This window comes from Ursus americanus, chromosome 19 (genome assembly GCF_024610735.1).
Source record: "Ursus americanus isolate L20-20 chromosome 19, mUrsAme1.1.p, whole genome shotgun sequence".
NCBI lineage: Eukaryota > Metazoa > Chordata > Mammalia > Carnivora > Ursidae > Ursus > Ursus americanus.
Genome location: NC_142145.1, coordinates 821,727 through 837,026, shown reverse-complemented (window position 1 = coordinate 837,026; position 15,300 = coordinate 821,727). Strand labels below are relative to the sequence as shown.

General features: G+C 45.3%; 1 protein-coding gene across 2 annotated transcripts in view; it reads left to right on the top strand.

Moving 5' to 3' along the window:
* The window catches only part of ATP9B (ATPase phospholipid transporting 9B), a 256,636-nt gene that overhangs the window by 172,298 nt on the left and 69,038 nt on the right, over positions 1-15,300 (top strand). For both annotated transcript variants that reach the window (XM_087869720.1, XM_045790301.2), the window contains one exon: positions 11,462-11,604. In XM_087869720.1, coding sequence (XP_087725846.1) covers positions 11,462-11,604 — 143 coding nt within the window. The remainder of the gene's footprint in view (positions 1-11,461; positions 11,605-15,300) is intronic.

Here is a 15,300-nt window from a genome sequence, read left to right as displayed (position 1 = left end):
CTAATAACAAGAGAAAGAACTATGTATTATCTGTAATTTTACTATTGGTAAAAACTGTAAAGCTTTTCAGATATATGTACATATACAGACTTACAAATATGAATGTGTGTATTTATATATGTAAATATACCAGCATTTACATACAGACTTTTTTTATTTAGCCTAGATAGCCTTTTTAAAAGTTTGTTTACAAAATGAGGAATGTACTAAGTTTCTGCAAGTCAGTCTTGTTCTGGTTTTCCAGTCAATAGCTTTATATTTACATGTTCAGTCAAGCGTGGAGAGACTTACTAGACAGAATTATACCTGCACCTCTGTTTAGCTCCAAAATGTCTCATGCCTACTTCAACATGATACTTTGCCTCGTTTTTCACAGTTTAAGAATGCAGTTAGACAGATTTAGCAGAAGGAATGAAAACTGTAAAATGTGAAAAGGATAGGATGCTGATTTAGGGAATTCATGTTTGCATTCGATTCAACCAGGTTTGTTTTCCTTTGCAAAGCTTCCATAAAATATGAATAATAATATGTTTTAGTATTTGCCAAATGTGCTTTCCAATTTAATAAAGGATAGATTAGAAAGAATTTATGGAACATAAGAAGTAGGAAGATCGGTAGGAGAAGAAGAGGGAAGAAGGGGGGGTAAACAGAAGGGGGAATGAACCAGGAGAGACTATGGACTCTGGGAAACAAACTGAGGGCTTCGGGGGGGAGGGGGGTGGGGGAATGGGATAGGCCAGTGATGGGTAGTAAGGAGGGCACGTATTGCATGGTGCACTGGGTGTTATACGCAACTAATGAATCATTGAACTTTACATCAAAAACCAGGGATGTACTGTATGGTGACTAACATAATAAATTATTATTAAAAAAATTCTTTTTTTTGCAAAGTGCACAGTTCTGGAAAGTTAAGTGCTTTTTCCTCTGTTGACCTAACACGTTTGTAATGGAAGCACAGTTGATACACAGTGTTTACATCAGTTTCGGGCGTCCAGCATAGTGATTGGACAACCCTCCGTACCTTACCAAGTGCTCCCTGCAGGAAGTCTGCGGACTGTCGGTGACCGTGCCGAGTTACTACGGTATTACCGACTGCGCTCCTGGTGCTGTACATTTCATCCCCGTGACTCCCTTATTTTTTAACTGGAGGTTTGTACCTGTTAATCCCCTTCACCTGTGTCACCCTTCCCCAGGCCAATTTCCCTGTAGTAACCGCCCATTTGTTCTCTGTGTCTGTGAGCCTGTTTCTGGTTGGTTTGGTTGGTTGGTTACAAGGCTTTTCAAATTTAACAAACTTAGGCTGTTTCATAGAAATTTTCCTTTACAGAATAAAATATTTTTGAGTCACCTGATATAATTTACTTTGTCTTTCAAGGAAAATATTACAGGGTTTAACTCATGTAATTGAAATGGATATATGTACCCTCCAGTGTTTGTGTCGTTCGTAACAAAACACAAACCTTCAGAGTTCTTCATGGCGCATTTAGAGCCCCGTCAGGCCAGGTACTTGTGCTTGCTTGTTGGTTCAGTAGCTCCTCTCCCCACATGCTTCCAAGTGCTGTGTCACGTTCTAGCTGACGGTCCGGAAAACTGTCCTGTCAGTGCTGGGTCAGAGGGACTTTACTCTTACTGGGGCACGCCTGGGCGATGGAGGTAGAATGGTGCTGACAGTGAGGACTCTGTCCCTTCTGAGAAACACGTGGGCCCATCTTGTCTAAAGTACTGCAGTTGGTGGGGGCCGTGTGGCTTGGGCAGCAGGGCCCCCATTCTCCCACCTCACTGTCTGAAGGACTGAGTACCCTGCTCTGCTCAGATCACTGCTCGTTCTGAACAGTAAGAGTGGGGTATCAAAAATGTCAGGTAACATGGGTACAGAATTTGCTTCAGAACCTAGAAATGAAGTCTCTTAACATCTCAGTAGGGCCTCCTTTTCCATTTAGCATGCTTGGGGAATGCGGGGGGAAAAGAGTGTTTCCAACCTAGGAAACCAGTTAGTGGTGGTGGAAATTTGCAGCCTATCCAGATTGCAGAAGATGCTGATATTAGAAAATTCAAGGTTTGGAAAGCATGCACAGGGAAGAAGGCCAAGGGTGTGGCTGAACAGCTTTTTGCTGAAGAAGTTAGGTATGTGACTCATGGACCCCTTCACCCATCTCTGCCGGAGCCTGGAGTGGATGGGGTTATCCAGGAGAGATCTGTGCAGGAGCCTCTTGTCAAGTGGTATGGACCCCATGACATCCACAGGAGACGCACAGTTCTTGAGAATCTTGTATCAGGAGAAGCACTGGCAGCTCGGGCCGGAAGGAACAGAGACAGGATAAGGTCAGAGCAGCCTGTTGGACGCCCCTGGTCCTGCGGGCAGGAAATGGGCTGATGGAGCTGCCCAGCTGCACACTTGTGCTGCCCTTCAGGAACAAGGAAGAATCACTGAGGCCACAGGCCCGGGCAGTGTGCAGGTGTGGATCCGCAGGCCCAGAGGTGAGCCCCCAGTCCCAGAAGACTATCCCCAGCTCTCCTAACCTGGAAGAGTCTGCCCTGCTGGGTAGTTTGTAGTTCTTCATATGGTATGGGTGTTCTCTTCAGGTCTGTATTTTACTGATAGTCGTTCTTAGTCACTAGCTTAAATTGTTACTATTGGTGAAATTATGAAAAAATGTTAATTTTGCATAGTCGGATTTTTAAGTCTTTTTTGCTGTGGGTTATCACTCTCCATGTGTTGTTTAGGAAGCTGTTCTGTGCTCCGGACGATGGAGCTATCCTCCTGCATTAGTTTCTAAAAGCATAACAGGGTTGTCTTTGACAGCTGGAAGTGGTGGGGTTTTTTAATAGTGTGAAACAGGATTTTCACATATCACTGTTTTCTACACCAGTTGTCTCAGCATCCCTCGTAAGAAAGACTGCTCCCCAGTGACCTGCGGCTCCTCTGTCATACACGAGGACTCAGACACACACAGGCTGCTTTGGGTCTCTTGTGCTGTTCCCTTGGGGGGTTTGTCTACTGAGCAAAGAACAAACTGCCAGAACTCACACACCTTTGTCCTGAGTTAATGGTTTCTACAACAGGGCCTTCCTCCTCGTGCTCTTCAAGAGTGCCCTGTTCTTGCTGTCCCTTTGCATTTAATATTAAATCTTCCAGACCATGAATCTGTCATATCTCTTAAATTTTTTAGAGATTGATTGATCGATTGATTGATTTGGGAGGGGGGAGAGAGAGTGGGGGGAGGGACAGAGGGAGAGAATCCTCAAGCAGACTCCCTGCTGAGCATGGAGCCTGACACAGGGCTCTATCCCATGACTCTGAGAGCATGACCTGAGCCAAAATCACAAGTCAGCTGCTCAACTGACCAAGCCACCCAGGTGCCCCAACACATCTCTCTTATTCTACAGTATCGCAGTTTAAAAAATTTCTCCGTAGAAATCTTTTTTTTTTTTTTAAATTTTATTTACTTATTTGACAGAGATAGAGACAGCCAGCGAGAGAGGGAACACAAGCAGGGGGAGTGGGAGAGGAAGAAGCAGGCTCCTAGCGGAGGAGCCTGATGTGGGGCTCGATCCCAGAACGCTGGGATCACGCCCTGAGCCAAAGGCAGACGCTTAACGACTGAGCCACCCAGGTGCCCCTCTCCTTAGAAATCTTGCACAACTTTTATTAGAGCTATTCCTAGAAACTCAGTATTTTTCGAGTTCTGTTGTAAATACTGTGGGTTTTTAAAGAACTGTTTCCTTTGTATGTGTTACTGGTATGGAGAAATCAAATGACTTCTATAAAATGAATCCATCAATTTTGGTAAAACTTTATTGATTTCAATTAGTAATCTGGAGTTTATTGTATTATCTCTGTAGATAATTGTATCATCAGTAAATAATGACAGCTTTGTTTCTTTTGATTCCTGCACCATTTCTTTCTTTTCCTTATCACTGGATCGAAGATTCCTGAGATAACATTAAGCAGAAGTACTGTTTTTGTTTCCTGTATGAAAGGCAAAACTTCCAAGATTTCATCATTAAGTATGCTGTATGTTTTTATAAAAACCCTTTTTATACTAAGGAAGTTCTTTGTTTTAAAGATTTTATTTATTTATTTGTCAGAGAGAGAGCACGAGCAGGGGAGGGGGCAGAGGGAGAAGCAGGCTCCCCACCGAGCAGGGAGCCCAATGTGGGGCTCGATCCCAGGACCCTGGGATCATGACCTGAGCTGAAGGCAGACGCTTCAGTGACTGAGCCACTCAGGCACCACCAAAGAAGTTTTTCCTATTACTATTTTGCTAAAACTTGTTTTAAAATTATGAATATGATTTTTCATCTTTAAATTTTTACTTAATATTTTAATACAAAAAATTATATTGTTTTTGACTTTCTAAGATGATACCTACCTTGTATTCTTTGGGGAAAAGATGCAACTTAATCATGATAAAATATTCTTTTGTGCATTAATGGATTCCATTGTTTGTAATTTTTGTGGAATTTTTGCGTTGGTGCACATGAGCGATTTCGCTGTAACTTTCCTTCCGGTGTTTAGTATCAGCTGCCATTCTCATGAAATACATCGACAAGTCTTCTCTCATTTTCCCTTCTCTAAAATATTCTTTTTTAATTATAACAAGTTATTCCTTGACATTTGCACGTTAGGGAGGCCTGAACATTTTACTGTGAAAAGATATTTGGCAGAGTTGGTTTCTTTAATAGGTTAAATATATTTATCAACTAGTTGTAAATAGTCAACTTTAAATAATTGGAAAAGTTGATTTCAAGTTTTTAATTTCTTCTTCAATCAGTTTTGCAGTTTTGGTTTTCAGGAAATGTGTCCCCTGTGCCCGTATTCAAGTTTATTCCCACAAGCCTGTTGATAATGTTTTCCTTTTACCTCACATGTGTGGGGTCTCTGCTGTTATCTTTGTCACTCTTGATACTTGTTTCTCTTTTCTGTTTTTCTTGATCAGTCTTCCGATAGGTGTGTCAACCATAGGAGTCTTTTGGGAAAACCGTGTCTAGGTTTTTCTTTGTGCTATATAATATTTCTCTAATTTGTTGTTACCTTACTTCTCCTCTCATACTTTCTTTGGTTCGTGTTAATCTTCTTGAGATAGATGCTTCAGTTACTAGCTTTCAGCCTTGTTTTCCATTCTGAGTATATGTCACTGAGGCTGTAAATTCGCACAGAAGTACTGCTTTGGCTACATCGCAGACGTTTCTGGATTTTTGTTACTGTCAGGTACAGAATCTCTCTTAATTCCCACTGTGATTTCTTCTTTGACCCATGGTTATTACAAGCATATTTGCATTTTCTAATTATTATCTGTGTTCATATTTAGTGTTTTATGTTGTTGTCAGAGAATATATCTTAGTCATTTCAGATGCACAAACTTTGCTGAGACGCGTTGTAGGACTGGGTGTTTAGTTTACTTAAACCTGGGTGCGGGATTGCTTGCTGTGGTGTGCCCTGCACGTCTCTTAGGCCGAGATTGTTAATCTTGTTTTTCAGTTTCTCCGTACCCCTGCTGGCTTTCCTCTGCCTTCTCTCACACTTGCTAAACATCGTGTGGAAACCACGCATTGGTATTAGGAATCTGTTTTCCCGGGAATTCTATTGCTGGCATTATATAATTTGTGGCTTTGGTATCAGGTGTATACAAATTTAAGCTGTTACATATTTGTGCTGAATTAAGCATTTTTTCATTATAAAGTGACTATCTCTGATAAAGCTTTTTTCTTCAAGAGTGAGTTATTAGAGAGAGAGAGAAGGGGGACTGGCAGAGGGAGAGAGAGGGAGAGAATCCTCAGACTCCACACTGAGCATGAGCCTGATGTGGGGCTTGACCCTAAAACCCCAAGACCATGACCTGAGCTGAAAGTGTCGAATCCTTAACCCACTGAGCCACCCAGGCGCACCTCTGTGAAAGCTTTTTTGTATTAAATTCAACTCTGTGTTAAGCTCATATAGCCGTGCCTACTGGGTGTGATGTGCTTGTCTTGTCTTGCTCCATTTTGCACTTTCCCTTCTGTGTGTGTGTGTGTGTGTGTCTGTGTGTGTGTGTGTGTGTGTGTGTCTTAAGTTTAATTTTTACCTACTTTGACAAACTGCCTACACAGTTACTGTGATTCTGTTGTATTTTTGGTTAAACCTGTCATCTTATTTTGTTTTTTAGTATGACCTACAGTTCTGTATTTTCCTCCTGTCTTACCATTTTACTTATAATTTTTTATGATTCTGCTTTCTTCTCTACTAGTTTGGAAGGTTTTAAGCCATGTTTGTTCTTCTAGTAGTCAGCCCGTGAACTGAGGTCATTATTCTCAATCTGTCAAATCCACGGGTAGTCACTTCTTTTACGCATTATCTCAGTAATGTTTACCTCCCCACATCCCTTCGACCTTGTGCCATTTCTGTCATGTATTTTAATTCAAGTCATTCTTAAGTCCCAAAGATACTGCTGTTTTGTACATTCTTGATGCATTTTGGTGTATTCACATGTTTCTTTATTTTTTCTTATACTTCAGGCCTTTCACGTAGAATGATTTTCCTTCTGTCAGAAACTGATTATTTTGTTTACTGTGGGTTTGTTGGGAAGGCTCTACATTTCTCTTTGGCTGTCCTTCATGACACTGTTCCACCTGCGTGTCCCACGCTGCCTTCTGGCCGCAGCTGGCGGCCACCTATGGGCCTCTGCTCCTTGGTGCCCTCCACCCTACAGCAGCTTTTAGAGCTGCTTTGGGTTGTTGCCCTGCGCTTGGACACAGTTTGTGGGGGCGGAAGCTGCTTTTTGTAGAATGCTTAAATTCAGTGCATTTCTCAAAGTCTGTGGATCGGTCCTTTGTGATCCCAGAAAACTGAGTTGCTGTCTCCTTATATACTGTTCTGTACCCTCTCTTTTGGCTCATGAATGTGAGATTTGCTCAGTGTCCTAACCCACTCTTTGTTTCTCCTGTTCTTCCCTATTTTCCGCCTTCTGTCCCCATTCTCCATTTTGTATCATTCCCAGCAACCCGACTTCCAAGTCACTGATTTCATCTTCAGCTGCATCTAGACCACTGTCAAACCAGTTGAGTTCTTAATGTCAGTTATTAACCCTTTTTAGTTCAGGAAATTCTGTTTGATGTCTTTATTACATTGATTTATTCATTTTTATGTTTGCCTATTCCTTGCAAAGATCTTTCTAGTTCTCCATATGTTTCCTAGTTTCACAGTCTTGTCTGTGTCAGTCACGTGTGGGATCTGCTGCTTCTGCCGGCCCTTTTCTCTTGTTTTTCCCTCTGGCTCTCGCCCGTAGTACACTGTTTCACTGAGTGCTGTGTGTTTTGTGTTTCGTTTATTTGTAGGGGTTTCTTTGGTAACTGTATTTGTGAAAAGCTAATTATAGGAGTAATGTGAGATCAAAGATGAAGGTTAGGTTTTTTGTAAACTGTACGCTTGTTTCTGTGGTGTACTTGGAGGTACCACCTGTCTTGGAACATCTTCCTCCAAATTGGAAATTCATAGTCACTGAATCACGTGAGCCTGGCCCCATCTCCACGTGTCCATCCACGTGCAGGTGCCTCACTTTCCAGCTTTCCCCTTAGTGTGACGGCGTAGCCCCTCATGGCCCTGCTTCTTGTGGAAAGAAGGGCCTCCTGTTAGACCTCCACCTTTTGATGGTCCTGGTCTTTATTTTTGCTCCTGCACAGGTGGCCTTTTGAAGAGAAAATTCAGACTCTTGAGGACTGGCACGTGATCATTTAACCCTCGTGAAAACTGATGAGGCTTCAACCCAGAAATTCCTCACTCTCTAGTTAGTTCTTTATTTCTTTTAAGAAATTTAAAAAATATTTTATATAGTATTTCTTACTGTTTTCAGTGGGAACATTGATTCAAACAGGATAGTCTGCCATTACCCAAGATGACAGAACTTTCTTGCAGTTTTATGTAAAGAAAGTTAGGCAAATTTGAGTGAAACTTCCTGATTAACTTTGTTGGCAGTACTTTCCGAGGGTAGGTACAATTTTCAGGCTTCGGATGTGGTCAGCTTTATTCTTGAGAATGCAGTGGACTTTCTTTTAACAATAAAGTATAACTATATCATAGCAAATTTGGGGAATGCAAGGTGACATTAAAAAAAAATGTGACCTGGATAAACTATAGTCTGTCTATACAATGAATACTATCTATTAATAAAAAGGAACAAAGTATTGATACATAAAACAACTTGGGCATTTATAGGATGTTCTTGAATGTCCCATTAGAAAATTATGTTGGACAGTTCAGCGGTTGCCAGGGTTCGGGTGGGGGGCAGGTGGCATCGTTGGGGGTTAACCTGAGGAGTCTGCAAGCTTCTTGGAACTGTCTGATCCCGATGGTGCATGGGGTGCGACGCGAATCTGTCCTTGGGACACATAAAGCAGAAGAGTGTGTGTAAAAACTGACAGAGCCCGAATGAAGCCTGCGTTTGACGTAATTGTGTTGTCGCATCAGCTCTGCTTGGAGAGAGTGTTTCGTGGCCTGGGAAAGCACCGGGAACCCCCCTGGTTTTGCTAAAACAACTTCAAAGTTAGAAGTTCCCATAGATGACCATTTACAGGGAAAAGTTTTGATTCCTTTTGATAGAACTTTTCTTTAAAATGACTTTTGTTTTGCTCAGATTAGGTTCTAAACATCAGCCTCAGTCAGGGAGGAGTGCAGCCGTGTTCCCTGAGGAGTGTTGCAGGCTCAGGGCCTGGCTCACCTTGGGGGCCCGAGCGCCACCACGCCATTGTATCACAGGCAGCACACGGCCTGACTGGGGTCCTGTGCCATCGCGGCACGTAGGGAAGACGTCTGTGCAGGGCTCAGGTTCCCTCCTCCGGCATTGCCCGGCAAGGTGAGGCCAGGCAGGATGGTTTGGTCAGGGAAGAGCCCCCATGAGGCGCCTGCTCGCCGGTCAGCCTTATGCTCAGCTGCCGCTCCCCTTCTCGACACTCCTGACACTCTTCAGAGTCAGGGGGGCCGTTTCGGTTTCCTTGTGTGACGGTAAGGGTCACGATTGCCTTCTTGTTCACTTGACTGTCTAAAATGGCGGACGGCTTTTCCACTTAATTTGGAATAGATCTCCTGATAACAAAATCACACTTGACCAGTTAGCAATAAAATGAGCTTAAAATAACTGGTATCCATTACCTTAAAACCTATTTCTGTAATTCTCAAAATGGTAGGCTTCATGTTTTTTTGTTCGTAAGTCACGTTACTGTAAAGTACTTTACTAGGCGAGGAGAGGTGTAAATTTTAAAATTCTATAAATTAGAACATTACCAAAAAATAAGTATAGTGATGATAATTATAATTACTCTGTTAACTTTGAAGTTTGAGCTTCTAGAGATTTTTAACATTAAAAAGCAAATTATACGAACATTTGACCAAAATATACAATGCTTATAAACTTAAGCTTCTGCTTCCTGTGTGGTATTACAGTCGTAGTTGAAGGTACATTTCCCTTGATAGTTTTCACTTGTAAACCGAACTTGCCTCGTGCTTTATTTTTCCTTGAAGATTATCCACATTGTCTTGTTCACCAGTCTTGAGGGTGTGTGCCGTAGATACCCCACTGGTGTGTGTTTGTGTCACAGTATCTCATGAAATAACAAACATTTACAGCTCGTGACAGCAGCAGTGGTTGTCTTGAGCCGTAACCGTTCACGATTTGAAGAGAGCACCGTGGAAGAACCCAGAAGGTGCTCCTTGGGCTTCCACTCCGCCCCAAGCCCAGTACACCCTGTGAACTCTTGAAAACTTCCTGCCGCTTGAAGATAGAGATCCTTGTGCCTTGTGGTAGTTGAGGCAGGCTGACATTTTCCAAAGTAATTTGACCAGAGTACACAGACGAAAGTCATGTTCTTCCTCAGTGTGGCCTCCGGGCCTGCAGAGCCAGCCGCACCAACCCCACTGGGAGGCCAGCCCGCCCTGGGTGCCCCGCTCCGCCCACGGAGCCTCCCCCTGTCTTGCCCTGGTTCAGGGGTCTATCTGACCGCCAGTGCCCACATCACAGATAAGCCTGTGCAAGATGCTGCTTTTCCTTCCTCCAGACCCATCTTCAGTCTCCTTAGGCTCTTGTGCCTTAGCCACTCCTCGAGCCCCTTCCGCCTGCCGGCCACTCTGGGCACCTCACCACAGAGCCACAGAAACAGTGTTGTCTGCGCCCCAGAGTGGAACACACAGAAGTCGGGTGCCCTGTGCCCATGGTAGCTGTGGGCTTCACACGCAGCCCACCCTCCCGTCGACGGTGCCCCAGCTTTCCTGGGACCAGGCCTCCCATGAGGCCAAGCAGCTGCCGTGTTCTGCCCCTGGTGCTGCCCTGCAGTGTCTGTCCTCCCTTATTGCTTGGCCTCCCGGCTGTAGCGGGACTATACGCAGCCGAGACATAGTGACGTACTGGTGTAAGAGGTCTGTGTTCTTGTCAATTCACACTTTTCTTTCTGACCAGCAGAGTTCTTAGGATTTTATGAGCTTTATGGACAAATAGCTCATTACGATGTTTTTGTCTTGAACTTACCTACAGACTAGACTCTCTCACTGACTCTGAGTCCTTCCTCCACACTGCTTCTCAAGGGTGTGTTTCTTAGTGGGCAGATCCGTGTGAATTGCTGTTTTGGTCAGAATGATTGACTATCAGCAGCTTCCCCTATTGTGTAGGTACGTCACATATCACGTCTGCTGTTTTCTTGACAGAATCAAATTAGGCACAGATTTTTTTTTTCTAGAATTGAAAGCATGTCTGAATGATCTCATGTCTGAATGTGAGCAAGGGCAAAGCTGGAACTCGTGTGGACGCAGGCGGGAGCCGAGTGAGTGCGTCAGTGAGCCCAGCGGGAAGTTGAGTGCCGCTGGGGTTGCAGAGGAGCCCTTTGTAAAGTGGTGTCCATCCCTCTGACTGTGAAACTGACACTCTGCAGCACGGTGTGGCCGCGGCCACCTCTGATCGCACCTCCTGCCACTCTCCCCCCGTGTGCTCCTGCTCAGCTACACCACCATCTTGGGCCTCGGGCAGGTCCCCGCCCTGGCCGTCCCATCCCTCCTTCCAGGATGTGTTCGGTCCCGGCAGGCATCGTTACAGGAAAGCATCCTGTTTGTTCTTGTAAAATGAGCGATGAAGATGATGCATTTCCAATACCTGTTCCGAGTGGGATGCTGCCTGATTCCCTTACACACGCACCATCTCTCCTTTTTGTCCGAGCGGGGGCTCTTAGCACATCCGCCTTCTCCTCCTGCGTCTGCCTCCGCATACTCGCTGGAGGACCAGGACGGGGAGCCCGTTGACATCGCCTACAAATACGATACGGTGTGTAAAAAGGTTTGTTGGCTTAAGTGTCAATAAATTTCATTTATTTTAAAGTGAAATCCAGTATTACCTGCTTAGTTCACGTGAGGTTAAAGATTATATGTCTGTATGGAAAACACAAGTGTGAACATACTGCGTGGGTTTGGACCCTGCTAACGACTATGATGGGTTTTATTTGGCAGTTTGCGTGTGAACTTGGACATGGGCAAAGCCGCGTACGGATGGATGATCATGAAGGACGAGAGCATTCCTGGCACGGTTGTGCGGACCAGCACCATCCCAGAGGAGCTGGGGCGCCTGGTGTACTTGCTGACAGACAAAACAGGTACTGCTCCTGGTTCATGTTGCCTTTGGGTGCGCTCGCCAGCATCCAGTGCAGGTGACCCTGGTGCACTTGTGCATGCGTGCCTGTGTGCTCTCGCACCTGTGTGTGCGTGTGTGTGCACGTGTCCGCTCACCGGCAACCAGTGCAGGTGACCCTGGTGTGCATGCATGCCCGTGTGCTCTCGCACGTGTGTGCATGTGCATGCATGTGTGCACTCGCCAGTAATCAGTGCAGGTGACCCTGGTGTGCGTGCATGCCCGTGTGCTCTCACACGTGTGTGTGTGTGCGTGCATGTGTGCACTCGCCGGTAACCAGTGCAGGTGACCCTGGTGTGTGTGTGCATGCGTGCCCGTGTGCTCTCGCACGTGTGTGTGTATGCGTGTGCGTGCATGTGTCTGCTCGCCGGTAACCAGTGCAGGTGACCCTGGTGTGTGTGTGCATGCGTGCCCGTGTGCTCTCACACCTGTGTGTGTGTGTGTGTGCGTGTGCGTACACGTGTCCGCTCGCTGGCAGCCAGTGCAGGTGACCCTGGTGCGCATGTGCGTGCTCGCCAGTGTGTGTGCATATGTGTGCGCACCAGCATCCAGTGCAGGGTGACCCAGGTGTGCGTGTGTGTGTGCGTGCTCACGTGTGTAGCGGAGTATCGAATTCATTCAAATTTAGGATTTTCTAGACTCTGCTGAACATTGGTGCACAACTAACCTTCACCTTCGAATAAACACTATCATTAGAATTGCGAAATGTTAAATTCTTAGAGATTTAAATGACATGTTTATATGTTTTTAATTTTCCGCTGCCATACCTCTTTGTTTTATTAGCTGTGGCTTCTTGAGAGGAAATACTGCTTGCCTGTTTAGTACAGGAGCTGTTGGGAAAATGTAACGACATGTGTGGGTTTGGTATTTTAAGAGTAACGTTCTCCTAAAGAGCCTAATAGCAACTATCCCACCCTCAGGTCCATGCCCCAAATTTTATTTGTCCTTATTTCATTTTTCACTGTTTCATCAAACAATCCTTGTCAATCCAGAAAATACTAAATAAAAGATAAACTGAATCCAATGAAAGTCCTAGCAACAGGTTAAATCCCTCCCCAATTTCTTCATTAATGATTTAAATTCCTGGTAATTCTTGGGGTGCTAGGCGTCTCAGTCCGTTGAGCGTCAGCTCTTGATTTCAGCTCAGGTCATGATCTCAGGGTCATTAGATCGAGCCCCACGTCAGGCTGTGTGCTCAGCAACGAGTCGGCTTGAGATTCTCTCTCCCTCTGCCTCTCCCCTCACTCACATGTGCTCTCTTTCTAAAATAAGTCTTAGAAAATATTTCCTAGTACTTCTTGGTGAACTAGAACTAAGAGAATACTTGTATAACATGATAAAATATGTCTCAAAATTCAATTTTTGTTTTATTTTTAATAAAACACTAGAAAACATTTCACCGTAGTCAGGAAAAAAAGAAACCTACAACACTGTTACTTCACATGTTTCATTCTGGCCATCGCAGTAAGACTAGAAATAAGCTGTATGCCCGAAAGAAGGAACAAATATTTGTAGATGAAATAATGAACCAAGGGAATAACTGCTAAGAGTAAGAACCAGTGAAGTGGCAGGTCACAGGTCAAGATAACAAAATAGCTCCCTGCGTGTCGAGCAGACCGAAGAGTAATGACCCCACTCACGGTAGCACGAGTGTGTGTGAAACACGTGGGCTAGATGTGAGGGGTTGAAGGACATGCTTGAGGGTGATCAGACCTTACAGAGAGACGTGAAGGAAGACGTAAACCAACAGAGGGGCAGACTGAGGCGCGACGATACGGGATTCCGTAGAGCCTGCCTTCACAAGGAAGTGATAGGTTTATTGCAGTTAAGTCAAAATCCAGTTGCTGATGGCATTTGGTTTTGTTTTGTTTTGTTTTTTAATTTAAAGTGGGGTTTTAAATTTTTATTTAAATAATCTCTATCCCCAGCATGGGGCTTGAACCCACAGCCCCGAGATCAGGCATCACATGTTCCACTGGCTGAGCTAGCCAGGTGCCCCAGCACCACTTGGTTGTGGTCAGGGTTTGTCATTGTGGCACGTCGGGGACTGCCCCGTCAGGTGATGCTCATAAGTCCGAAGAACTCCGAAATAACGAGGCCTCAGACTCAAGAAAGTAGACTGAGAAAATGTCTTCAGATTTCTCCCTTCCCACCTCACTGGGCCGACAGGAGAAGATTTCAGAGACTACATCTGTAACAGTGTGGAAAATAAGCAGAAGTGCCTTCACAGAGGCTGAGTTATCTCTGGGAGACAGGTGGAATTATTCTTATGGAGAAGCTGGAGCGAAGCAAACCCAAACTCAGAATGGTTCCTAAGGTGGCTCCACAGCAGAGAGTCCTGGAGAAGCAGTGAGTTTATAGCACACAGGTCGGGGGGGGGGGGTGCGTGGGAGGCTGTCAGGCTGCGCGCCAGCAGCAGGAGAAACCCACCTGCACTCAGCACTGCACTCAGCAGCCTGGACCTTGTGCGTAAATCCAGTCAGAAACCAAGAACAGCAGCCTGCACTTGGAGTCCCAGCAGGAGCAAGCCCGCTGTGCCCAGAGTGCCCAGGTCTGTGAGTGTTTACAGAGGAGCCCAAAGGAGCCCGGAGGAAAGGGTGCCGAATTACAGGAGAGCTTGGTGACACCTGTAGATTCAGTGTCAAAATTAAACTTCGTTTCCATATACCAGCAACAATGGGGGCATTTAATTCCGAAAAGGCCAATTAGAATAGTAGCAAAGTGTATAAAGTAACTAGAAATAAATCCAAGCAGAACATGTGTAAAGTATGGCTGTAAGTGTTCAAGTTTGAAGACCCGAGGAGGAGCTGAGTGAGAGAATGGGTCCACGTTCTTTGTGAGTAGGGCATCTCAGTGCAGCACCGACACCGTTGTTCCCGCGTGGGCACGTCCAGCCTGTCTGAGGCGCACGCTGCCCCAGGACCTCGTCTGCACGGTTGTTGCAGTGTTACCTGGTGGCCACTGCTCTGTGCTGACAGACGAGCCTCGGCACCACGTGTCCCTCCGGCTCCTGTTCCTCACGGAGACACATGCGCATCTGAGCAGGAGACGAACACGGGAATGTTCACGGCATCGACCTGGAAACAAAACCAAACTGAACGTAACACAAAAAAAGTGATTATCAGTACGATGCATAAATTGTGGAATGCTGTTTTACAGTTTTTACAGTTGAATGCTAACTAGCAGTGATGGATGTCACAGTTCAGCATTGAACCAGGAAAGGCCTGGGGCCTTCCTCTTTCGGAGGCCTGTCCTCGCCTCGTGCCCCGTGTTCGGGGTGCGTGGCATGCTTCTCCGGGGAGCAGGTGCAGTGTGGGGCGTCCTGTCTGCACCAGACGTCCTTTCATGGCCACTTAAATCTGCATGTAATACGCCTAAGTATGACACCTGTTCTTTCACCTCAGTTTACAAACAGGAAGCATAAGTCAGAGACCACGCGGTACGCCTGAGGAGTAACTGGTTCCCTCTCCTCTCCCTGTGTCTCCGGATGTGCAATATCAGCAAGGGAGGAAGGATTTTGTGACTATTTCTCCCTAAAATGCTAACTTTTTATTTTGCGTTTTAAACGGTGATGGGATCATCATTCCATAGCTCCTCCGTTTTCCTCTGAATTCTGAGTTCCATCCAGGATAAGGATGAGTGGTTTTGTCCAGAGTCATAA